Here is a 27,308-nt window from a genome sequence, read left to right on the forward strand (position 1 = left end):
GCCAGAGGTCAGGAGCCAGGAGATCCATCCGAGAGGCAAGGCTGCGTAGGTGAAGGGAACAGAGAGCAGAAAGCTGGAACAGGAACGCTGGAAACAGGAACGCTGCTCAATCAAGTGAAGAGACTTGTTGCCAAGGCAAGCTCTGGAGGCCGGAGCTTGCCTTATATAGGAGCTGGAAACGTCATCAGGATTTCCCACCACGGGCCCTTTAAATTTGAAGAGATGCCGCGCACACACGCCTAGGGGGGTGCACAGCTCGATGCAGCAGCAGTGGTAGCGTTCCAGGAGGGACTGCATGTGGCATATCTGAGTGGGGAAGACTACTCGGCCCCAAGGGGTCTGGGGTGGCAGCCAACGAGCCGGACAATGGCTGAGGGGTGAGAGAACAGTGACGACTGGGAGCCGCGACCAGGGCGCCCGGGGCTGCTAGGCCAGGCCGGCTCGGCGGGTGAGTGTGACCATCCTCAGCCCCTAATCAGAGTTTGTAACAGCTTCACCGATATCAGCCACCCCCCTCCCCTGCAGGTTGAGCCCTTGGGTTCTGGTGGCTGGCAGATCTTAGGTGGGTCCTTAGGGCAATCCAATGAACAAGAGTCCAGAGTCAGATGAAGGTCAGGATGGGTAGACAGTGGATATGAGAAGACAAGCCAAAAGTCAGAGCATGCAACAGACAGTGTAAAGTCAAGGCCCAAAGCTGAAGTCAGAAACCAGGAAATAAAACCAAGACAAGACAAGACAGTATTCAAGATGGAACAAAGACTACAAATAGGACAAGGCAAGGGAAAAATGGATGAGATTGAGGAACAAGACAGGAAGGCAGGAAAAAGGCAGGTTGGCAGAGGCAATACAGGAACACAGGAATACAAGAGTCAGGCAAAGACAAGGCAACACACACTGAAGACCAATGTACTCCAGGAGACCTGCTGCAGAGGCATTGTGGGATCATTCAGGCCAGACTTTTAAGGGAAGAACCAGTGATGTCATCAAAGGGCACTGTGGGGGCTTTTCCCACTGCGGGCCCTTTTAGTCTCTGAGCGCGGAAGCAGACCGAGGGCAGATGAAGGAAGATGGCAGCAACTTGGTATGCTGTGCCACGTTCAACAAGAGTCCCACACTGGTGGCGGCCTGCCTACAGGATCCAGGGTGAATGCGGCGGCTCATGGGAGCATCCCATGGGCTCCCAAACGTAACAGTGGTTTTCAACATTAACAGAGACATATGATAAGGTAGCTTCTAAAAAAGTAATTAGATTTATGAAAATAAGATATAAAACACCTTGGTTTTCTGATGTATTAATTAAAGAAAAGCAGGCACTTCATAAGATCAAACATCACTGGTGAAAAACAAAACAGCTTGATGAGCAAAACCTTTATAGAGCAGCACTGAAAAGCTATAGGTCTCATGTGCAAATAGCTAAAAAGAGCTACTATTCAGAATATATAAGGAACTCTATTAATCAGTGCGTGTATTGTTTCATAAGTAAAAATGCTGGTGGTAAAAAAATAACCAAAAAACAAATTAGTAGTTAAGAGAAAAGTGAGAACTGACAGTGAATATTTGGCCAATTATTTTGTGAGTAATGTGAAAAAGTTACAATCAAGGTTGGCAAATATTATGAACAATAATGTTGAAAATTGACTGAAATGCTCGGTGTTAACTGTGGACAATTTAGTTTTATAATCATTGAAGATATAGAGAAGTTGATGTTAGGTTCCATATTAGGAGCTACCACCCAAGAAAGAGATCTAGGCGTCATAGTAGATAATACATTGAAATCGTCAGCTCAGTGTGCTGCAGCAGTCAAAAAAGCAAATAAAATGTTAGGAATTATTAGGAAGGGAATGGTTAATAAAACGGAAAATGTCATAATGCCTCTATATCGCTCCATGGTGAGACCACACCTTGAATACTGTGTACAATTCTGGTCGCCGTATCTCAAAAAAGATATAGTTGCAATGGAGAAGGTACAGAGAAGGGCAACCAAAATGATAAAGGGGATGGAACAGCTCCCCTATGAGGAAAGGCTGAAGAGGTTAGGGCTGTTCAGCTTGGAGAAGAGACGGCTGAGGGGGGATATCATAGAGGTCTTTAAGATCATGAGAGGTCTTGAACGAGTAGATGTGACTCGGTTATTTACACTTTCGAATAATAGAAGGACTAGGGGGCATTCCATGAAGTTAGCAAGTAGCACATTTAAGACTAATCGGAGAAAATTCTTTTTCACTCAACGCACAATAAATCTCTGGAATTTGTTGCCAGAGGATGTGGTTAGTGCAGTTAGTGTAGCTGGGTTCAAAAAAGGTTTGGATAAGTTCTTGGAAGAGAAGTCCATTAACTGCTATTAATCAAGTTTACTTAGGGAATAGTCACTGCTATTAATTGCATCAGTAGCATGGGATCTTCTAGGTGTTTGGGTAATTGCCAGGTTCTTGTGGCCTGGTTTGGCCTCTGTTGGAAACAGGATGCTGGGCTTGATGGACCCTTGGTCTGACCCAGCATGGCAATTTCTTATGTTCTTATGTTCTTATGTAAGAACATAAATGCCATACTGGGTCAGACGTCACGGGGTGGAGCATTTCTCTCAGAGCTTGAAGAGCTTTGAAGTGCGCATGAGCACCACTTCCCTCGCTCCTCGAGCCTGCCTCAGTTTTCGTTTTCCGCGACACTGCACGGCTGTGTGGTGCGTTTCTCTCTCTCGCCTCACAACAACAAATTCTTCAATCAACATTAAAGATGCCAAAGACCCCTGGCTTCAAGTATTGTTCCTGTGGAAAGATCATGTCGGTGACCGACGAGCATAATTATTGCTATTTATGCCTCGGTCCCGATTATGATCAATCCACCTGCAGGGACTGCGGACGGATGTCCCCTCGGGCCAGAAGACAAAGGGCTGAAAAAATGGAAAGGCTCAGGAGCTTCCCTGATCCTTCCACAAGACCAAAAGGATCATCAAAATCCTCCCCGGGTATAGTTAAACCTTGGTCGGAGACTCAACGACACGCTCATTCGGCTTCGGGGAGCTGTACGCCAGTTCCTGCGTCGTATACCATGCAGTTGGCGTCGAGCATCGCGTCACATAAGACGCATAAAATAAAGAAAACGACGCACACGACGCATGCTACAAAACCTGCGTCGGCGTCAAAACATAAGACGCATGCAAAGAGTGCGTCGATATCGAAGCACACGAAGCATGCCGATGTACTTGACACGACGCATTCAGACGCGTCAAAGCAATCCGTGATGCATCACAACGCAGCTGTCTTCAACTCATAAGAAAGCTTCCTCAGAAAGCAGGGACACGACTCCTGCCTTGACTTCCCAGCCGAGGAAATCAACCTCAAAGACAAAGCATCTGGTTCCTTCATCAGACCATTGTCGGAATCCACTAAACACCATTCACAATCCATACCAAGGACTGTTCACTCTCCTTGCTCAGCAAGTTCGGATACTATTGTAGATTCACCACTTGGAGACTGGAATACATCACTGGAGATCCCACAATCTGCTCCAAGGAAGAGATCTCCATCTCCATTGCCAGCTATGCCACCAAAGCGCCCCAGAAAATCGGCGGACCTGTCGGGACACCCTCCTCGTCCTACAGCAGAGGAAACAATGTCTCATATTACTTCTCTGATTCATTCTTTCTTACAAGGTTTGCCTCCAAACCCAGTTACTCTTCCTCAATCTTCTCAAAGCCCTATATCTCTCGGCCATTCTCTGTCACCACTCCAACCATCTCCATGAAATAACGATTCCCCTAGGTCGTCTTCTCATTCTCCACCGGGTTCTCCTCCAGTATCGCCAGGGAGTTCAATAGGAATCCCTTCGGATCCTCCACAGGAGCTGCCGCAACCAACATCCCCTCCTGAAGATCTTACTTATGCTAAGTTTCTAGACAAAATAGCTACAGCACTGGGCATAGAAATCCACAGACTTCCTGATCCACGATCAGAAACAATGGGACTGTTGCAAATGTTTGATATTCCTGCTGAACCAACAGCTCTTCCTCCGCAACCTATTCTGGAGGGTCTCATGGACAAAGCATGGGATACCCCACTACTTCTCCCTGCGGTTTCCAGAAAACTGGATTTAAAATACAAAATGCAGAAGACACCATATTACTCCACCGAACAACTTACGCATACTTCAATTGTGGTAGAGGGTCAGCTTTGAAAAAGGCAAAAAAGAACAGGCTCTTCTCCAACACACTGCCTGGACGAGACAACAAGCTGTTAGATGATTTTGCAAAAAAGATTTATCAAAATTCAATGTTGAATTCTCGTATAAATCATCATCAGTTTTACATAATCCAATATCTGTTTAACTGTATGCAAAAGCTGCAGCCCTTGCTCTGCGCATCTCAAGGCAATACATCTTTGCCTCAGCCCTTCTTGGACTTGCAAGAAGGTCTATGTCATTTATTACGTACCTCCTACGAGGCCTTTGACACCTCAGCAAGATCCTCGGTTACATCGGTTTCAGCTCGACGCTTGGTGTGGCTCCGGGCTAGTAGCATACGAGAAGATGTACATGAACGCTTGGGTAACTTGCCTTGTAGGCCAAACAACCTTTTTGGTGAAAAATTGCAAGAAACTGTCTCTTTAATCAAAGAACAAAACATCGCAGTACAGCCTCTGACAGCGCCTATAGAGACACCATCATCCTCTAGGCGCTATCCTTTCCAAAACAGAAGAGGTTACTACTACCGTAAGCCATACAGGTACTATCAACCCTATCAACTGTCATATAGACAACCCTACCAACAGCAAAGCCCTCAACCTCAGTCTCAGGGACAAAGACCTCGACAGAGATCTCAGAGGCCTCAAAAACCTCAGCCTTCTCAGCAACAATCTAAACAATCTTTTTAGTTACACCTGCCACAACAGCAGTTGCTATAGGAGGAAGGCTAACTCATTTCTATGCCCAATGGTCTCAGGTCACCATGGATCAGTGGGTTCTCACCATTGTACAACAGGGCTATCATCTTCGCTTCAAATCACCGCCGATGCTCCCTCACACCATTCATTCCAAAACACCTACGATCCAGATTCCATCTCTTCTCAAAGAGGTTTCTCTGCTTCTTCAACAGAAAGCAATCAGACTGATTCCTTCAAATTCTCAGGAACAAGGTTTCTATTCCCAATACTTCCTCATTCCCAAGAAATCAGGAGGATTTCGCCCTATTCTGGACCTTCGAGAAAGAGAAATTCAAAATGACTTCTCTCAAAACGCTTCTTCCTTTCATTCAGACGAACGACTGGTTGTGCTCACTCGATCTAAAGGATGCTTACACACATATCCCAATCCACAACCATTGCTGGAGATACCTCTGTTTCCAGGTTGTGGATCGCCATTACCAATACCAAGTTCTTCCCTTTGGTCTCTCCTCAGCCCCGAGAGTCTTCACAAAATGTCTGGCTGTTGTTGTGGCTCACTTGCGCAAACAGGGCATAACCATATTTCCGTATCTAGACGACTGGTTAATTGTGTCTCACGACCCGCAGTTATTGCAATCTCACATAGAAACTATGCTCCGCTGTCTCAACAACTAGGGTGGATAATAAACTACGAAAAATCACAGCTCTATCCCTCTCAAAGCATTCAATTCATAGGATCCATACCCAACACCACCCTTTCCAGAGCTTTTCTGCCTCTGGAACGGATCCAAACCTTACAATCCCTGGCTCAGGCTCTATTACAGTGAAAGACTGTTCATGCCCGGCAAGTCATGGTCCTTTTAGGTCACATGGCTGCAGCAATACATGTAATTCGCAATACTCGCCTCCACATGAGACGCCTTCAGTGGGGCCTCAAGTCCCAATGGAATCAACTCACTCAGCCAATGTCTTACCGAGTACAAGTTACAGACTCCATGAAGACAGACATCCGATGGTGGCTTCAGCCAGCTGTCTTAAGAGAAGGGAGTACTTTCCAACTTCCTCCTCATCCGTTGATTCTCACAACGGATGCTTCCACAAAGGGATGGGGAGCGCATCTCCTCCACTTACAGACTCAAGGACTCTGGAACTCAAGCGAGCAACTCCTACAAATCAATTTGCTCGAACTCCGGGCAATAAGAAATTCCCTGTTAGCATTCCGGGCATGGATACAGAACTGCTCTCTGATGATTCATACAGACAATCAGGCAGCAATGTTCTACATAAACAAGCAGGGCAGATCGGGTTCACGAGTTCTCTGCAAAGAAGCCGTTCAGATCTGGGAGTGGGCAGAACGCAACCAGGTCTTCCTTCAGGCCTCGTACCTTCCAGGCCTTGCAAACATCAAAGCGGATAGACTCAGCAGAATTTTCCATCCACACGAGTGGTCGCTCAGTGTCTCCGAAGCAAACAAACTCTTCCAAAGGTGGGGAACACCGGACATAGATCTCTTTGCAACGGAAGAGAATCGGAAAGTGGACAAATTCTGTTCCCTTCTTCCCAGCAACTTCAGGCTGGCCTAAGACGCGTTCTTGATTCCTTGGCACAATGGTCTCCTATATGCCTTTCCTCCGATTCCGCTAATATCTCGCACAATCCACAAGTGTATCGCGGATGCAGCGAACTTAATCCTCTTAGCACCTGCATGGCCCAGACAACCATGGTACACATACCTGCTACGTCTCTCCATTCAGACACCGATACTTCTACCAAAGAGTCCGACCCTCCTCTCCCAGAATGGAGGAACCTTAATTCACCCGATGCAGGCCTCCCTCCACTTGACGGCTTGGAGATTGAACGGCAAATATTAACATCTCTCAATCTCCCTCCAGATATTCTGGATGTTCTCATTGCTTCTCGGAAGCCTTCCACCAGACACAACTATGCTTTCAAATGGAAACGCTATTCTACCTGGTGTTCACTCCACAATCTGAACCCCTTTTCTTCTTCACCTAAGTCAATTTTATCTTACTTGCATCAGTTATCCCTTTCTGGTCTAGCGACAACTTCTGTTCGAGTCCACCTCAGTGCCATCGCTGCTTATCACCATTTGCACCACAACAGCTCCATATCAACTCACCCCTTAATTACCAAATTTATGAAGGGGTTACTTCGTTTACACCCTCCTTTCAAGAAACCAGTAGTACCATGGGACATTAATTTGGTTCTGGAGGCTTTGATGCATCCACCGTTCAAACCTATAGAAGCCTCTTCTTTAAAATTTTTGACATGGAACATGTTATTTCTAACAGCTTTCACTTCGGCCAGAAGAATCAGTGAACTCCAAACGCTAGTAATCAATTTTCCTTACCTTCAATTTCATCACGATAAGGTGATGTTAAGAACTCATCCTTCCTTTTTGCCTAAAGTAGTCTCTGCCTTTCATTTGAATCAGGCGATCACCTTACCAGTTTTCTGTCCGGAACCTCACACCGATCCTCGACAGAAACTCCTTCATCCCCTTGATTGTAAAAGAGCTCTGGCCTATTACAAAACCGCGACTGAACACCTCAGGCATTCTTCACAATTATTTGTTTCCTTCAACCCGAATAATCCAGGATGGCCAGTTTCGAAACGGACGCTCTCCAACTGGCTAACAGCTTGTATCCAATACTGCTATACCTCTAAAGCGGTACCCCTAGTGGGCTCCGTACACGCCCATCAGATCAGAGCAACAGCTACTTCCATCGCACACATTTGCGGAGTCCCAATTCAAGACATCTGCAAAGCAGCGACCTTCGCTTCTCACTACTGTCTTGACCAACAGTCAGCAGCAGATTCCTCATTGGGATCAGCTATTTTGAAAAAATTTTCTGACTCTCATTAGCTGTCCACACTTCTACCGGTTGCAAAAAAAAAAAAAAAGTTTCTGTTCACTTCATATTTATTATTAAATGCTCTCTTTTCTTGGCTATGGTCTTTGCCTATTATTCCAATGTTTTCTTTGCAACCTATTTGCTTGGGACTCCCATCATGCATGGCTAAATGCCCTGCTTATCGCCGGAAAAAAGCAAATTTGCTTACCGTAAACAGTGTTTTCCGTAGATAGCAGGGAATTTAGCCATGCATTCCCTCCCACCTCCCTGGACAGCTCTATCCGTACTACACATCCTAATCCATTAGCTTGGAAAACCAACTGAGGCAGGCTCGAGGAGCGCGGGAAGTGGTGCTCATGCGCACTTCAAAGCTCTTCGAGCTCTGAGAGAAATGCTCTGCCCCGTGACGTCACGGACAACGCCACCATCATGCATGGCTAAATTCCCTGCTATCTATGGAAAACACTGTTTACGGTAAGCAAACTTGCTTATCTCATGCCAGAAGAACAGGGTATGGAAGCTTGGGAAGTATACTCACTTTTACATAGGCTTGCCCAGCCAAGGTCATCAGTAAGACCTGACTGGTTGAGTACTGTTGCTGGTCACCATGTATGCAGGTGAGTTTCACCTTCTTCCTATAAGTGATATAACCCCTCTGGGCTAGGTCTTTACAGATGAGTCTTTCCACATTATGAATCCACCAGAGCATGGGTGGGAACCTAATTCAGTTCAACCAACTTATAAGCAAAATCAACACATAGCTTTTTATATTAAAAAAAAACATGTTACCGTTCACTAATGGCACACCTATAATATGTTATCTATACCAATTAACTTTTAACTCTATTTGTGCCTTTTTGTAAACCGTTGTGATGGTGAATTAACTTAACAACGGTATAGAAAAGATTTTAAATAAATAAACTTAGATTACAAAGTCTGAAAGTCCCCCACGTGATCAACTACCAAATTACAATTCTGGAATTTCACGAACGTTTGTGCCCATTCACACTCCTATTCTTCATCTTCAAGCAAGGGACAGTCTTTAACACCATGATCTTTCCCTCCACAATGGGAGCATGCCTGCAGGGCTTGTTCTTCATTTACTTCCATGCTCCCTACAAAAGTGTTACGTGGAGAGGTAGACCCCTGGGCCGAGATGAGGTTGGTGCCACCTATAGAAGGCCTCCTATAGGTCCTTGTTGTCGAGAGGCGGACACTGTGGTGGAGACCCAACCATACCTTCACCTATACCAGCCCTTGTTCCCTGCAGGTTGAGCCCTTGGGTGCCGGGGACGGAACTTAGGAGCAGGTCTCCGGGTGAAGACGATCCTGAAGACAGAAGGCGGAAGCGAGGTCGGGGCTGGCGGTGAGCAGGAGAATCCAGGGATGGGTCAGAGGTCAGGGCAGGCAGTTAGCAGAAGAAACAGTAAGCAGGCAAGCGGAGATTATTGATGTTTTCCACCTTTTGCTCACTTTGTGCTGGTTAGGGGCATGGCAAGCAAGAGTATGAAGAACCTTTTTGTTGCAGTGGCCGGCCGTGGAGCCTCATGGCCGGCCACACTCACCCTCCGAGCCAGTCCGGGCTTCCCACATGGCCCCCTGAGCCACCGTCATCGCCTCCCTCCGGCACAGCGGGAAGCCACTGCTAAGTGTGTTAAGCTCTCAGATAAATTTAAAGGGGCCATGGAGGGAAAAACCTTGAAGCCCTGGATGTTGTCACTGCCCTTGGGTCCTATTTATTATTATTTTTTTTATATATACCGACATTCAATCTCAATTGAGATATCACACCGGTTTACATTCAGGTACTGTAGGTATTTCTCTATCCCCAGAGGGCTTACAATCTAAGTTGGGTATGAGATCAGTTGAATGAACCTAATCTGAATCTGATTTCCCTACTGAGTTTTCTAAGAAAAACAAAACTGCATCTTCTAGTATTCACATGGGGTAAAACCAGGACTAGATTCATCTGTCCTGGAAAACATGGAACTGGGTGGCAACCTTAATGCTTTGTGACAGGGGAGCAAACAACTTCATAGATGGAAACATGAGATGGGGTTTCTTTATTTATTTTGTTGCATTTGAACAAACTGAGTTTAACACACATTTACACTTCTAGGTTTCATGTCATGGAGACAGGCAGTGGGCACATTCTAGTGTACGTTCAGTATTACTCATGTCATGAATTTGTCTGCTTTTGCTATGTAGGAAAACCTGGAGTCAATTCAGAAGCTGTACAGTTTGTGGACCAGTTTGGGTTTCATGCAGTAACGTGTTGTGGATTTATCCCACAGGTAAAATGCAATGAAAAAATATCACATAGATTGACAGAGACCCAAAGCAAAATAAGTACCAAGACTATTCAAAATTCACCATTTAGCCACCTAACTTATGAGTTATTCAGCTATATGGCTTTGAAAATTGGTCTCCCTGCTTTCAGTGGAAATGTGCATTTCTTATATCTTTGTATTTTGCTTGTTATTGGTGGAAATGCAGTTCTGTTTTCTCCTCCAGCATCGCACCGATCAGTTGGGCTTCTCAGGGTTTCCATATTAGTTACTGTGTGCATGTTTCTATTTCTAACAGAAGGTTCCTTATTTTATATTAGGTATGGGTTGGTCTATATTCTTTGTGTGTGACCTAGGTAAGGGATTCTGCTATCAGGTAATGTCTGTGTATAGCAATTGGGCTGGTGTAATATTTGCAATGCTGTCATTTTATAGGTAAAGTTATTGAAGTTCTGGGTGTTAGTGCTGTTATAGTATGGCAGGGTTACTACAAAGGTTCTGAGAGTCATTTTTGCTGGGTTTTATGTTACTTCACAAAATGTCTGGCAGTGGAAGGTGTTTGTGCTATTACTAAGCCCTTCCTGGAAGCATAAGACCGGAGGCCCTAGAAGAGTTAGACGGGCCCCAGGGAGCTGACAAAGTCCCAGCATATGCAAGGTATACAAAGACATGCTACGTCTAAGGTGATTTAAGACTTTCTACTTAAAGAACTGCCTGCTTAAAGACTTTGCTCCTTAAAGAGTGTGCATTGCCTGAGGTTAAGATCACTGCCTGAAGTGTTTTGTTTTCCCTTTGTATTGATTGCTTGAAATACCTGAAGTGAAGGTCTGCTGCCATTTTGTTTCGAACATTATCTCCACTGTAAATACAAGTGCACTTAAGCATCAGCCAGAGTGTATTTGTGGTTTTCTCTGGCTGTTACCAAGCCACCCACCGCTCAAGCTACCACATATGGTGTTAGTGGGATCACTTGCTTAAAGTGCAAAGCACAGACAAGGATCCACAGCTGCAGAGCAAAGAAAAAAAACCTCTTTTCCAGAGTTTTCCCCCCCTCTCTTCTGGAGCCTCCTAGTTCCAACCCAGTTTGTGCACAGGCCAAGGGGGCTTTCCCCGCCTGGTTAGTCAGGGGTGAAGAAGTCAGTAAGGGCCAGAGAGGCCAACATCATGTGTTTTTTTTTGGGGGGGGGTGGGGTTTGCTCTCCTATCCCCAGAGAGATATGTAATTCTGAGGCAGCTTAATTAGCAAGAAAAGATGGAGCAGATGATCCAAATCCTGGCAACCAGACAGCAGCAGTTGCAAAACACCTTGCAAACATAAATTAACCAGCAGTAGGTGTTGCAAGAGCAGGTGCATACAGCCCTAATGCAGATAGCCCAAGCGATGCAAACAGCAGTGACCTGCCTGCCTCCTGTGACACAGACACTCCTCAAAATGTCCATGGGCAAAGACCCAGATGGCTTTTTGAAGAACTTCAAGCACACTGCAAGACTGGCAAGGTGTCCAGAAGACTGGTGGGCTACATATCTGGGGAATTTACTTACTGGACTGAGTCAAGATGCCTATCAAACATTTAATCCGCTGTGAGGCCTGCGGCATGGAGGAAGCCGGAGAGGGCCGCGATGAGCGTTGGGGATGCCGGGAGCTGGCAGCCGCGGCGAGACCGGAGCTGGTTGAGGGCAGTGCAAGGTGAGCAGGCCCAGTTGCGGCACCCATGCTGCTGGGACACGCAACAGTACCCTCCCCCCTTCTCCCCCCCCCCCCCTTCTAGGCCTCCCCCATTACCGGTCTGGGTTTTTCAGGGTGATCTCGGTGGAAGTCCTGGAGCAAGGTTTTGTCAAGAATGTGGTGAGAGGGCTCCCAAGAGTTTTCTTCTGGGCCGAAGCCCTCCCACGATAGGAGGTACTCCCAATGGCCTCGACAGCGTCTGACGTCCAGGACTTCTTTGACTTGTAAGGTGTTCTCAGGTTCCGCTGAATGTTGCATAGGTTGAGGAGGCCTTCGGGAAGGCCAGGATAGGACCAAAGGTTTAAGTAGTGACACGTAGAACGTGTTGTGAATTCCCATGGAAGCTGCAAGTTGTAGCTGGTAGGTGACTGCTCCTATGCTTCAAAGGATGGAAAATGGACCAATACATTTAGGAGCTAGTCGTGAAGGCAATCGCAGCCAGAAATGCTTAGTACTAAGCCAGACTTTCTGTCCAGGCCGGAACAGAGGCGCAGTCCAACGATGGGTGTATGTGAAGTGTTTGGCCCGGTCAGCTGCTTGGCAAAGCCGTTCCTTTACTTGGTTCCGGAGCTGGCGTATGGTTTGTGCTGTAGATTGGGCTGCAGGCGAGGGTACAGTGAGTGGAACCGGTAGGGGTATACGAGGTTGACGACTGAAGACTACAGCGAAGGGAGACACTTCCGTGGCAGAGACAATATATGTGTTATGGGATAGTTCTGCCCATGGCAGGAGGTCAGCCCAGTCATCTTGCTGGTCATTGACATGCGAGCGTAGGAAGGGCTTCAAAGACCGATTAGTCCTCTTGGCCTGGCCATTTGCTTGCGGATAATATGCTGGTGTTAAGTTTAACGAAATACTGAAATTTTTACAGACAGACCTCCAATATTTAGCGGCAAATTGAGGACCACGGTTAGAGACGATTTCTTGTGGTAGTCCATGTACACGAAATAATTGGGTTAGGAAGAGTCGAGCTAACTCTAGAGCTGATGGGAGTCCAGGTAAAGGGACAAAGTGGGCCATCTTTGAGAAATGGTCTAAGATGACCCAGATCACCATATTTCCCTTTGAAGGAGGCAGATCTATGATAAAGTCTGTGGACAGACTAGACCATGGCTCGGTGGGCACAGGAAGTGGTTAAAGAAGCCCCCATGGGCGACCAGTCGGGGTTTTTTGCTGTGCGCAAACCGGATAGGAGTCCACATAGTCTTGGGAATCTTTTGTCATATCCGGCCACCAGTAGTGCCTTTGGAGCATCTCAAGGGTTCGGGCTCGGCCGGGGTGACCGGCCAGCGGAGTCGTGAGCCCAACAGAGCACACGTCCACGGAGATGGCGGGGAACCACCATTTTCCCGGCTGGTACTGTGGTGGTGGCAGCAATGGATATGCAGGCTCGGTCAATGATGCGCCTGGGAGTCTCGGGTGTGTCTTCTGGCTCGACGCAGTGAGAGAGTGCATCTGCCAGAGATTTTTCGCCGTTGGGCGATAGCGGAGATCGAAGTTGAAGCGTGCAAAGAATAGGGCCCAGCGAGCTTGTCATGTGTTAAGGAGCTTGGCCTCCTTTAAATGTTCCAGATTTTTATGGTCGGTGAATATCGTGAATCTGTGTTGCGCCCCTTCAAGCCAGGGACGCCATTCCTGTAGGGATCTCGCGGGCGGCTAGCTCATCTTTAAGGGCAGGAGACAGTCCCTCGAGATAGAGTGCCAGCAGGCAGTCTTCTTGCCAATCCAACTCAGTTGCTAGAGTTCTGAACTCCACTGTGTATTCAGTGAGCAAGTGCGAACCTTGACGGAGGTAGTGGCTAGCGACCGCATGTCGACCTGGGTCCTTGAAGGTGCATTGGAAGACAGAGATTAACTGAGGGAGCTGGTGAAGAATCATGTCAGAATGTTCCCAGAGCAGGGAAGCCCATGCCAGGGCCTTCCCCTCAATGCGTGACAGGATGAAGGCGATCTTAGTTGCCTCGTCGGAAAAGAGCGAGGGTTGCTTGAGGATGGTAACTTGTCAGATTATTTTCTGAAGATGCATTTTTAGATGCTTGTTATTATACTTATATTCTTGTTGTAAATCTCCCAGGGTATCCTTTAGGTGAGGAAGGTGGTATATAAATCAAAATGTTATGATCTCCCAGAGGTTTTTCTTGCTTTCATTTTTGGGAAGTTTTTGCCTTTCTCCGTCAGTTCTGGGAAATGTGCACCTCTAATACCTTTCGTATTTTGCACAGTAAGGAAGAAATGTATTTTTGTTTTTCTACTGTTGCACTGCAGGCAGAGTCAGACTTTTTGGGGTTTCCAGTTTAGCTTTTGTCTGTATGTTTCTGTTTCTACCTTGTGGTCATAGATTCTGTATTTGGTGAATGTGTTCTGCATGTGTGACTGAGGTGAAGTGATCTGCTAGTGTGTTGTTTCTATGAAGTAATCTGCAGCAGTCCAGTTTCCTTTTCTATTTTCTAATCTGCATTTCCCAATGGGAGGGTGCACTGTGTTATAAGGAAGTGGTTCTCAACCATTCATGACTACTGAATTCTTTCTAGATATCTTGTGAAGCCCTAGGGTCACAAAAATACAAAATTCACAGCAAATACTATAGCTTCTATTAAAAACTTGTGCTAAGTGTTAACACACCAAAGCACGCACTGTTTAGTATGAACGTAAATTTACATACACAAAGTTACACCTGCTCCTGTGGCTTTACCCAAGGCAAGACGTGCCTCACAAATCTGCTTCACTTTTTTGAAGGAGTTAATAAACATGTAGATAAAGGTGAACCGGTAGATGTAGTATATTTGGATTTTCAGAAGGCGTTTGACAAAGTTCCTCATGAGAGGCTTCTAGGAAAAGTAAAAAGTCATGGGATAGGTGGGTGATGTCCTTTTGTGGCTTACAAACTGGTTAAAAGACAGGAAACAGAGAGTAGGATTAAATGGACAATTTTCTCAGTGGAAGGGAGTGGGGCAGTGGAGTGCCTCAGGGAACTGTACTTTTCAATATATTTATAAATGATCTTGAAAGAAATACCACAAGTGAGGTAATCAAATTTGCAGATTTGTTCAGAGTAGTTAAATCACAAGCAGATTGTGATAAATTGCAGGAAGACCTTCTGAGACTGGAAAATTGGGCATCCAAATGGCAGATGAAATTCAGTGTGGATAAGTGCAAGGTGATGCATGTAGGGAAAAATAACCCTTGCTATAGTTACACAATGTTAGGTTCCATATTAGGAGCTACCACCCAAGAAAGAGATCTAGGCATCAAGGTGGATAACCAAATGAAATCGTCGGTTCAGTGTGCTGCGGCAGTCAAGAAAGCAAACAGAATGTTGGGAATTATTAGAAAGGGAATGGTGAATAAAAAGGAAAATGTCATAATGCCTCTGTATCTCTCTATGGTGAGACTGCACCTTGAATACTGTGTACAATTCTGTTCGCCGCATCTCAAAAAAGATATAGTTGCGAAGAAGAAAGTACAGAGAAGGGCGACCAAAATGATAAAGGGAATGGAACAGCTCCCCTATGAGGAAAGAGTAAAGAGATTAGGACTTTTCAGTTTGGAGATGGATGAGGGGGGATATGATAGAGGTGTTTAAAATCATGAGAGCTCTAGAACAGGTTAATCTGAATCAGTTATTTACTCTTTCGGATAATAGAAAGACTAGGGGGCACTCCTTGAAGTTAGCATGTGGCACATTTAAAACTAATCAGAGAAAGTTCTTTTTCACTCAATGCACAATTAAACTCTGGAATTTGTTGCCAGAGGATGTGGTTAGTGCAGTTAGTGTAGCTGTGTTTAAAAAAGGATTGGATAAGTTCTTGGAGGAGAAGCCCATTACTTGCTATTAAGTTGACTTAGAGAATAGCAACTGCTATTATTAACAACAGTAGCATGGGATAGACTTAGTTTTGGGGTACTTGCCAGGTTCTTATGGCCTGGATAGGCCATTGTTGGAAACAGGAAGCTGGGCTTGATGGACCCTTGGTCTGACCCAGTATGGCATGTTCTCATGTTCTTATCCTGTTGCGCTGGAGGTGGACTCTTGACCTGGTGCAGGATTGGTACGGCCCTCTGGACGGACCCAGAGAGCGCCTGCCACCAGGAGGCGGAGCACACAAGGAGACAGAGGGTAGCTGGAGCTTCACCAATAACAGTCCGGGGTTTCTGCAGGTTGAGCCCTTGGGTACCCGGATCACCTGGACTTAGGTGGGCCTCTGGTGGTCTCCCAGCGAAGTAGTAGAGGGATGTGCCCACCACGAACAAGGGTGCATGGCTGATACAGAGTGGGTGATCTAGACCTGAACCGGTAGCTCCGGAGACCTCAGGATGGATACAGTTCAGGAAGGTCCTCCGAGCGAGGCAGGTGTCGCCTGTAGGTCTAGCCAAGTGAGAGCCGCAGTTAGTTTCCAGGTAGGTAGGCCCAATAGTAACAGGAAGCCAGAAAAGAGTGTCCGAGTGAAGCGCAAGGGTCAGAGCCAGAATATCAGTCCAGGAAAGGTCAGCCAAAGCAGGGGTCAGAATCAGGATCAGTCCGGGTGTAATCAAGGCGAGCGGAAGTCAGTTCCAGCAGCAGACAGAGAATGGTCAGGCAGACAGTGGTCAGTTCCAGGTGGCAGGCAAGAGAATGGTCAGGCAGGCAGTGGTCAGTTTCAGGCGGCAGGCAGAAGACTGGTCAAGCAGGCAGAGGTCAGTACCAAGAGTCAGTCCAGAGAGGTACTACCTGGGAAGGACACAGGAGCACGGAGATACTGGAACAGGAGATGCTGAAACAGGAGACACTGGAACACAAAGGCAAACTCACTACACCAACGGTGTCGACCCTATTGCAAGGCGAGGTCATGGGGAAAGGGCCTTGCTTTAAGTAGTGCAGCTATGTGATGTCATCGGGAGGCGCCCCTGAGAGGTTTCCCGCCTTGGGCCCTTTACAGGGCTGCATGTCAGCCACCGCGCGCCTAGGGGCATGTCCAAGGATGCCGCCGCCGCATAGCCCCAAAGGGAGCTCCGCCGTGAGGCCTGCGAGGGCAATGGCGAAGTGGGAGCCCGAGGACGCTGTGAACTGGCTGCAGCTGCGAGAGAGGGGTGACCGGAGCTGGTCGACGGAAGTGCGAGGTGAGCAGGGCCAGCCGCGGTGCCAAAGCGGCTGGAATGCGCAACAGTACGCCATCTTCTAGGCCTCCCCCTTACCGGTCTAGGCTTGTCTGGATGGTCCTGTTTAAACTCTCTGGGGAGTTCATTATCGAAGATGTTGTGAGAGGGTTCCCAGGAATTTTCTTCTGGGCCGAAACCCTCCCATGACAGGAGGTACTCTCAATGTTCATGACGATGACGAACCTCAAGGACCTCCTTGACCTGTTGTTGATCGTTGACGTATGATAGTAGAAATGACTTTAAGGAGCAGTTTGTCCTTTCAGTTTGGCATTTGCTTGCGGGTGGTAGGCGGAGGTTAAGTTTAAGGTAATATTGAACTTCTTACAAAGGGATCTCCAATATTTAGCAGCAAATTGAGGACCCCTGTCAGAGACCATTTCCTTTGGCAGTCCATGCAGGTGAAATATGTTGGTTAGGAAGAGTTTAGCTAATTCTGGAGCTGAAGGAAGACCAGGTAGTGGGATAAAGTGGGCCATTTTTGAGAAGTGGTCAATGATGACCCATATTTTCCTTTGAGGGAAGTAGGTCCACGATAAAATCAGTGGAGAGACTTGACCAGGGTTCAGTGGGCGCAGGAAGAGGTTAGAAGAGACCCCATGGGTGGCCAGTTGGAGGTTTTTGCTGTGCGCAAATTAGACAGGAGTCCACATACTCGCGGGAGTCTTTTATCATACTAGGCCACCAGTAGTGTCTTCGAAGCATCTCGAGGGTCTGGGCGTGGCCAGCTTAGAGTTATGAGCCCAATGGAGCACCCGCTCACGGAGACGGCAGGGAACCACCATCTTCCTGGCTGGTACAGTGGTGGTAACTACGATGGATATGCGGGCTGGATCGATGATATGCCTAGGAGTGTTGGGTGTATCTTCTGGCTCGACAGAGCGAGAGAGCAGCTAAGAACCTCAGTTCTTAGCTGCTGGGCGATAGCAGAGCTCGAAATTGAAGCGCTCAAAGAACAGGGCCCAGCAGGCTTGTCTGGGATTAAATAATTGGGCCTCCTTTAGGTGTTCTAGATTCTTGTGATCTGTGAATATTGAGAACTTATGCTGTGCCCCTTCCAGCCAAGGACGCCACTCCTGGAGGGCCAGCTCCACGGCCAGAAGTTCACGGTCCCCTATTGTGTAATTTTGTTCAGTGGAGGAAAATTTGTGTGAGTAGAAGGAGCATGGTACTAAGGTTCCTTTAGTGGAGTATTGACTCAGGACTGCTCCTGCTCCGATAGCGGATGTGGCGACTTCGACGATGAAGGGATGGTTAGGAACCGGATGACGTAGACATGGGCCTGAATAGAAGGCTTCCTTCAAGGCATGAAAGGCGGATTGGGCTTTTGGACTCCATACTTGAAGGTCACATCCCTTCCTAGTCATGACGGTGAGTGGAGCGGCCAGAGAGGAGTAGTTAGCGATAAAGTTTCGATAGTAGTTTGTAAACCCAAGGAATCTTTGTAGGGCTTGGAGGCCTACTGGTTGTGGCCAATCTCGAATACCCTGGTGTTTCTCAGGATCCATGGTGAAGCTACAGTTGGAGATGATGCATCCTAAAAATGGAAGACTGGGTTGTTCAAAGATACATTTCTCTAATTTCGCATAGAGATGATGGTGTCTAAGACGTTAGAGGATGGTTTGAACGTGGGAACAATGGGACTTTAGATCTTTAGAGAAAATTAGTATGTCGTCCAGATATATCATAGCAAAGGAATATAAAAGGTCCTGAAAGATTTCGTTCATTAAACGTTGGAATACTGCGGAGGCATTGCATAGACCGAAGGTCATTACTACGTACCCGTAGTGGTAGTCTCTCCTGTTGAAGGTGGTATTCCATATGTCTTCTGGTTGTATTCGTACAAGGTTGTATGCCCCTCGAAGATCCAATTTCTTGAAGATTTGTGCGTCCTGTAGATGGTCAAATAGTTCGCTAATGAGTGGGAGAGGATAGCGGTCCTTACGAGTAACTGCATTCAACCCTCGGTAGTCTATTCAGGGCCTCAAGCTCCTGTCCTCCTTCTTGACGAAGAAGAACGGCTCCTGCCGGGGAATTAGAGGGTCTGATTAATCCTTTATCTAAATTCTCTTTGATGTACGCGTACATGGCTTACGTTTCAGGAAGTGAAAGGGGATAAGTTCTGACCTTGGGGGACATGGTCCCTGGTAGTAACTCTATGGGACAATTGAATTCTCGAAGTGCTGGCAGGATGTCAGCGTTTACCTTGAAATCCGAGAATTGAGCAGGTAATCCAGGAAGGGCAGTAGTGTTGAGCACGGTCACGGACGGAGTCACTTGACATAGACATCGATTTTGACATTAAGGGCCCCACTGAATTAGATACAATGACTGCCAGTCAAAGTGGGGTGCATGTAATTGGAGCCAGGGAAGTCCAAGACTACAGGGTGCGTGGACCATTTCAGGATAAGGAGAGATATTTCCTCGTCATGGAGGGTTCCAACGGTGAGGCGAAGGGTTGCGGTACGGTGGGTGATATAGCCAGGGAGGTGATCCCTCTGGATCGAAGCAATGCGGAGTGGTACTTATAATGGTTGGGTCTGTATCTGGAGAAGTTTAATGATGTCTTCCATGATGAAGTTTCCACTCGCCCCTTATCAGTGGTGACAAAGGAACATGTCCCCCCTAGGAGGGAGATAGGGAGCAATAGTTGAGGGCCAGAAACAGTAGCACCCAAGCTCGGGACCTCCGCCGGGCTCAGGCTTTGGAGTTTCCCCAGATGTACGGGGCAAGTTTGAAGAAGGTGTCCAGAATTGCCGCAATATAAGCAGAGGCCTGCTTTCCTGCATCGGAGACGTTCCTCTGAAGTCAAGCGCCCACGACTGATTTGCATGGGCTCCTCGGGTGGCTGAGGAACCGGTAGTGCTTTCAACGGAGGATTCACACACATGATGTTCGTGGAGTAGGAGCTTGGAGTGCTCTCACCTCGTGATGGTGTTGTCGGAGACTATAATCAATTCTGCCGAGCGGCCAGTTCATCCTTGAGAGTCGGAGATAGGCCTTCAAGGTAGGGTGTCCTTAGGCAATCTTCTTGCCAACCAAGCTCGGTAGCCAGTGTTATGAATTCTATAGTATATTCAGCGAGCAGATGCGATCCTTGATGGAGGTGGAGTGGGTGATGGCCAGCGACCGCTTGTCGGCCTGGGTCCTCGAAGGTTAAGTAGGAAGACGGAGATGTACTGAAGGCACTGGCGGAGGATGGTGTCAGAATGCTCCCAAAGTGGAGAAGCCCATGCCAGGGCCTTCCCCTCAAGGTGTGACAGGATACATATGATCTTAGTGGTTTCATCTGGTAACAGCGAAGATTGCAGTGAAAACTGCGTATAACATTGGTTTATGAAGCCTCAACAAAGGCGTGGATCCCCATTAAAACGGGGTGGAGCTGGGAGGACCAGCAGTAGTTGGGCAAGGCCCCCAGAGTTGGACATAACAGACTCTAACTGTGTATACATCCTCTCCACAGAGGAGGCCAACGCTTCCAAGATCCATTGTTGCTCTCGGACACGATTAGCCAGGCCAGGGATGACCAGCAAGGCAGAAGACTCCGCTGAGTCCATGGCCATGGCAACCTGTTGCACTGGAGGTGGACCCTTGGCCTGGTGCAGGATTGGTACGGCCTTCTGGTCGGACCCAGAGAGTGACTGCCACCAGGAGGCGGAACACACAAGGAGACAGAGGCTAGCTGGAGCTTTACCAATAACAGTCTGGGGTTTCCACAGGTTGAGCCCTTGGGTACCCGGACTGCCTGGACTTAGGTGGGCCTCTGGTGGTCTCCCAGAGAGGTAGCGGAGGGGTGTGCCCACCATGAACACGGGTGTGCGGCTGATACAAAGTGGGTGAGCTAGACCTGAACCGGAAGCTCCGGAGACCTCGGAATGGATACAGTTCAGGGAGGTCCTTCGAGCGAGGCAGGCGGCGCCTATAGGGCTAGCCAAGCGACAGCCGTGGTTGTTTTCCAGGCAGGTAGGCCCAATAGTAACAGGAGGACAGAAGAGAGTATCCGAGTGAAGCGCAAGGGTCAGAACCAGATTATCAGTCCAGGAAAGGTCAGCCAAAGCAGGGGTCAGAATCAGGATTAGTCTGGGTGTAGTCAAGGCGAGCGGAGGTCAGTTCCAGGCAGCAGACAGAGAATGGTCAGGCAGGCTGTGGTCAGTTCCAGGCAGCAGGCAAGAGAATGATCAGGCAGGCAGTGGTCAATTCCAGGCAGCAGAATGGTCAGGCAGGCAGAGGTCAGTTCCAGGCAGCAGGCAGAAGAATGGTCAAGCAGGCAGAGGTCAGTACCAAGAGTCAGTCCAGAGAGGTACTACCTGGGAAGGACAGAGGAACACGGAGACGGTGGAATTGAGATGCTGGAACAAGAGACACTGGAACACAAAGGCAAACTCACTACACCAATGGTATCGACCCGATTGCCACAGCGAGGTCCCGGGGAAAGAGCCTTGCCTTAAGTAGTGCAGCTATGTGATGTCATCGGGAGGTGCCCCCGAGGGTTTTCCCACCCTGGGCCCTTAAAAGGGCTGCACGTCAGCTGCGCGCGTGCCTAGGGGGCGTGGCCGAGGATGCCGACGCTGCAGAGCCCCGACAGGAGCGCCGCCGTGAGGCCTGCGAGGGCAGTGGCGAAGTGGGAGCCAGAGGACGCCGTGAACTGTCTGCGGCTGTGAGAGAGGGGTGACCGGAGCTGGTAGACGGAAGTGTGAGGTGAGCAGGGCCAGCCGCGATGCCAACGCGGCCGGGACCCGCAACACCTGTGGCATACATCAGCCAGAAGCTGATGCCACTTGAGAGAGAAGGTATTCAACTGTTGAGAAAGAGGCCTTGGCGGTCAAGTGGGCCATAGAGGCCTTACGCTACTATCTGCTGGGGCGGCAGTTTACATTCATAACGGACCATCAATTGGTTCCTGGCCCTGCAGCCTTTCAATTACAAGATCTGACACAGATCAGGAAAAAGAAAATGTGAATATAGATTTCCTGTCAAGAGAGGTACAAGCAAGCACTCATCCCAGTAAGGCTGAACAGAGGGGGAGGGTATGTGAGGGAGTGTATTGGAAACTCCCTTAGTCTATCTTAAAGGACCAGGCACAGAAAGCCTGCCAGGTCCTCCTTAAGATAGAGATCCACAAGGAGTCCTAGGTAAAGGGAGAAGCCCTTCCCCAAAGCACAAGACCAGAGGCCCTAGAAGGGTTAAACGGGCCCCGGGGAATTGACAGAGTCCCAGCATTCGCAGGGTACGTAAAGTCCTGCTACATCTAAGGTGGGTTAATACTTACTACTTAAAGAACTGTCTGCTTAAAGACTTTGCTCCTTAAAGAGTGTGTATTGCCTGAGGTTAAGGTCACTGCCCGAAATGTTTTGCTTTCCCTTTATACTATCAAGGGAGTTAGGTCCTCACTCCATGTGTACACAAAAGGAAAATGGAACACAGAAAATTCAAAGTCCTTCCTTTTTCAAATAATAAAGATTCTCTTTATTTCTATCTTTTAAAACCTGCACAAATTATTGTTTCAAAGGACTCCTGAAATTCAAGGCAATTTTAAACAGCAATTTAAGATGTTTCCCTTTAAACTGCTTGTTTGAAATACCTGAAGTGAAGGTCTGGCTGTTAACAAGTCACCCACCGCTTGAGCTACCACAAGGGAATACCCATTGTTGGGGGAATTTCTGTAGATGTGTAATAAAACTGGAGGTGCAGGATTTATATTGAGAATCTGTCCCTTCTTATGTAGACTCCAGATTTTACTCTCATATCCATAAAGAAGAATTGGTTGAAAGATGCTATCAATTAAATGTAATGGGAATTTAACTGGGTGCTTTATTTTTTTTTTATTGCATATAAAGTCCTTTGGGTTTTTCATATTGCATTTTTTTATACTTAATTTAAAGGCTGTGGGGTGGATGCTATGAGGGTGGATGTGATGTGTGCAAATTTCACTTTAGCTTGCTGCCCTCCATACTGAGCTTGCCCTTTTGCCAGCACCCAAATACTGTCTAGAGACTGGGGCCATTCTCAGAACTGAACGCAGGACTCCAGATGAGATTTATACAGAGGTAATATTACCTCATTTTTCCTGCTGGCTATTCCTCTCTGTATGCGCCCAAGCATCCTTCTAGATTTTGCCATCGCCTTACCTACCTGTTTGGCCATTTTAAGATCATCAGATATAAACACCCCCAGATACCACTCTTGTTTTGTGCTCAGAAGAATATCACTCATTATACAGTACTGCTTCCTTGAGCTTTTGCAATCCAAATGAATGACCCTGAATTTTTAGCATTAAATTTAGCTGACAGACTCTAGACCATTCCCCGAGCTTCACTAGATTCCTCAAGAGAAGGTTCAATCGTGTGGTAAGGTGAGGCAGCTGCTTCAGGCAGCAAAATTTTGGAGATGGAAAAAAGTGCCCTCCTCCCCCAAAACACTCCTGTGGCAGCTGCCTCACCTTGCTGAAAAGCAAGGCCCAGCGGACCGTGGTAGAACCCATTCCATCACGGCCCGAAGAGCAAGATCTGGCAAAGCTGCAGAGGAACCCAACCTGTTGCTGCTCAAGAAGAGAGGGTGAGGTTCTGAGAGAATGTGTGTGTGTTTGTGTGTGTGAGAGTGAGAGTGAGAGCGCCTTTATAAATGTGAGGGAGAGATGTGTGTGTGCATGTGAGGGAGAGAATGTGTGTGTGCATGTTTGAGAGAAAACGTGTATGAGGGAGTCTGTACGCAAATATGTATGTGTATGTGTGAGAGAGAGAGGGTGTGAGTGAGAGCCTGTATGTAAATGTGTTTCAGAATGAGGGGATGTGAATGAGTACATGTGTATATCTGTGTGTGAAAGAGAGAGGGTGTGTGAAAGGCTTTGTATGTGAGTGTGTGAGAAAGCCTGTGAGTATATGTGAGCAGCAGCATGGGCTTGTCCCTTGCTGCTAGCTATAACAAAGGGAAAGGCGCGCTTAGGGACAGTTCCAGTGGGGGGGGAGGGTGGAACGAGCAGTAAGGCATTGGCCAATGGTAAGTTGCTAGCGATTTAAAAGCCTTGCGTTTCTATTGGTCAATGCTGCTAACGGTCCAAGGTTCAGTCAGCGCAAGCATCAAGCGAGGGAGGGAGCACAATTTGAGCAGGGCTTTTAGGTTTCCCTCCCACCCTACCTATTGTGATTAAAAGGTACGGTTGTTCAATGCATGGTTTGATGTGGAATTTTGTCGCAGTTGATGTGGAAACCCGAGCCCAAGCTTAATCTGTATATAAATTGTTTGTTAATTGGCATTGGGGGGGGGCGAGTCTCGTACAGTTGGGGGGGTTCTGCACGAGACGGTCAAAAGAGCTAGAGGCTAAAGCTCATTGACCACGGCTTACCATCACTGGGACGAGGCGTGGTAAGTAAAGGGGTGAATTGCTTACCAATGGGACGTAGTGGTAAGTAGCAAAAATGGAACTGGGAAAGGGTGGGGGGGCAAGTTGGGCCGACATGTTGTCGGTTACATGTTTACTGTATGGGCTCGGGTTGTTGAAATAAACTGCGACCTTTTTATAACACCAACACTTGTCTGTATTTATTGAGGGGAGGAGGGAGCCTGTGAGCGAAGCACAGATCTGGATTCCTTTGTTAGTGTTTGTTATTCAGAGTAGTTAAATCACAAGCGGATTGTGATACATTACAGGAGGACCTTGCAAGACTGGAAGATTGGGCATCCAAATGGCAGATGAAATTTAATGTGGACAAGTGCAAGGTGTTGCATATAGGGAAAAATAACCCTTGCTGTAGTTACACGATGTTAGGTTCCATATTAGGAGCTACCACCCAGGAAAAAGATCTAGGCATCTTAGTGGATAATACTTTAAAATCGTCGGCTCAATGTGCTGCAGCAGTCAAAAAAGCAAACAGAATGTTAGGAATTATTAGGAAGGGAATGGTTAATAGAATGGAAAATGTCATAATGCCTCTGTATCGCTCCATGGTGAGACCGCACCTTGAATACTGTGTGCAGTTCTGGTCGCCGCATCTCAAAAAAGATATAGTTGCGATGGAGAAGGTACAGAGAAGGGCAACCAAAATGATAAGGGGGATGGAGCGGCTCCCCTATGAGGAAAGGCTGAAGAGGTTAGGGCTGTTCAGCTTGGAGAAGAAACGGCTGAGGGGGGATATGATAGAGGTCTTTAGGATCATGAGAGGTCTTGAATGAGTAGATGTGACTCGGTTATTTACACTTTCGAATAATAGAAGGACTAGGGGGCATTCCATGAAGTTAGCAAGTAACACATTTAAGACTAATCGGAGAAAATTCTTTTTCACTCAATGCACAATAAAGCTCTGGAATTTGTTGCCAGAGGAGGTGGTTAGTGCAGTTAGGGTTCAAAAAAGGTTTGGATAAGTTCTTGGAGGAGAAGTCCATTAATAGCTATTAATCAATTATACTTAGGGAATAGCCACTGCTATTAGTTGCATCAGTGGCATAGGTTCTTCTTAGTGTTTGGGTAATTGCCAGGTTCTTGTGGCCTGGTTTTGGCCTCTGTTGGAAACAGGATGCTGGGCTTGATGGACACTTGGTCTGACCCAGCATGGCAATTTCTTATGTTCTTATGGGTGTGCATTTATGATTTTGCGTTATTTACCAAACTATTATGGACTGTTTTAGATTTATCTCTACAATCCTAATTGGTGAATAAGAAATGTCTGTCCAGCTATTTGTGTGTGTATGTATATATATATATATATATATATTTATTTACACCATTTATTCTCTCTCTCTCTCTCTCTCTCTCTCTCTCTATATATATATATATATATATATATGAGAGAATAAATGGTGTAAATATTTCTTTCTGTTGCTGTTTTATGCTATGCTTATTGTTCTGTCTGTCCTTGGAGGTGAATGAGTGGCAGTCAGACTGGGTGACATTCTTCACCCGTCAGCGGCTCCAGCCTCAGATGGATTTGATTGAGAAGGATTATGGAGACCGGGAAGTTCAGGAACTATGGTCACATCTACAGGTGAGAAGGGAGTATTCATCTTGACTGAGATTTCGTACATACATATTAACACACAGTACATAGTAATAATGGCAGAAAAGGACCAGATGGCCCATCCCGTCTGCCCAGCAAGCTTCTTATGATAGTATCTGCTGCTCTGTGCAGGATATCCCCATGTTTCTCTCAAGGGTAGTACCTGCCATTCCGTGCAGCTACCCCCAAACCTTATGATAAGGGCAGTAATATTTACAATCAATCAAAACCAAGCAACTGTCAAACCCATAAATTACTGCTAGCACCATTTTTACTGGGTGAGGAGCCTTCTTTATAATTCAGACAATGCTGCTTGATGTTCTTTGCTTTGGGACTTACTAGCCTATGTCAAATAAACATATACTGTCAGTGTAAGTACCATTCCCAGGTGTCCACATCACTAACCACAGTGAGCAGTAAAGCCAAGGAATGAATGGATAGTGTGTGAGGGAAGCTTGCACTGTTCCCAACCTATGTTGTACCTACTCTGTGATGGGGCAGTGTGTATATGTGTGAGGGGATACTTGTGAGGATAACACTGAAAAGATGTTTATTTACCACTTCAGCTGCTCTTGTGTTGAAATGACCAAGGGTATGTAATGGCATGGCTGTAAATCCGATCTCCTTTGTTTCTCAGCTAATAGTTCCAGCCTTGTTCTGTGACACAAAGATCGTCCCTGCTCTGCTTCACGGTGATCTCTGGGAAGGCAACGTAGCCGAGGAGGAATCTGGTCCTGTTCTTTTTGACCCTGCTTCTTTCTATGGACATTCTGAATATGAGCTGGCAATCGGTAGCATGATTGGGGAGTGCGGTGAAACTTTGTACTCTGCCTATCACCAGAAAATTCCCCGTGCTCCAGGATTTAAGAGACGACTTAAATTGTACCAGCTCTTTCACGCTTTGAACAACTGGAACCATTTTGGGTTGGCATACAGGGCTTTGTCTTTAAAGTTAATGAGAAACCTACTAGAATGAAGGCAGTATGAGAAAGGGATGGCTCAATATGTTGTCACAGGGATATGGAGACTTTCAACTGTAGAACTGTAGCCCCTGGTGCACGTGGTATGCACAAATGTCGCTCAGTCTAAAAAAAAATATGTTTGCCCTGTCTTAATTTAGGGACACAAATCATGGTTTGCATACATAAACATAAGATCGTAAGATTTCCCATACTGGGGCACACCAAAGGTCAATCAAGCCCAGTATCCTATTTTCAACAGTGGCCAATCCAGGACAAAAGTACATGGCAGGATCCTAAGTGGTAGATAGATTCCAAGCTGATTATCCCAATAATAAGCATTGGATATCTGAAACTTCATCTTAATAATGGTTTATGGATTTTTCTTCCAGGAACTTGTCCAAATCTTTTTTAAACATAGCTACACTAACAGCTTTAACCACATCCTCTGTCTACAAA

General features: G+C 46.9%; 1 protein-coding gene across 1 annotated transcript in view; it reads left to right on the top strand.

The window, feature by feature from the left end:
* The window catches only part of LOC115090777 (ketosamine-3-kinase-like), a 42,711-nt gene extending 15,403 nt beyond the window's left edge, over window positions 1-27,308 (top strand). Inside the window, exons 4-6 of the mRNA XM_029600278.1 lie at window positions 9,962-10,047; window positions 25,756-25,878; window positions 26,528-27,308. Coding sequence (XP_029456138.1) covers window positions 9,962-10,047; window positions 25,756-25,878; window positions 26,528-26,866 — 548 coding nt within the window. The 3' untranslated portion in view covers window positions 26,867-27,308. The remainder of the gene's footprint in view (window positions 1-9,961; window positions 10,048-25,755; window positions 25,879-26,527) is intronic.

This window comes from Rhinatrema bivittatum, chromosome 4 (genome assembly GCF_901001135.1).
Source record: "Rhinatrema bivittatum chromosome 4, aRhiBiv1.1, whole genome shotgun sequence".
Lineage (NCBI taxonomy): Eukaryota > Metazoa > Chordata > Amphibia > Gymnophiona > Rhinatrematidae > Rhinatrema > Rhinatrema bivittatum.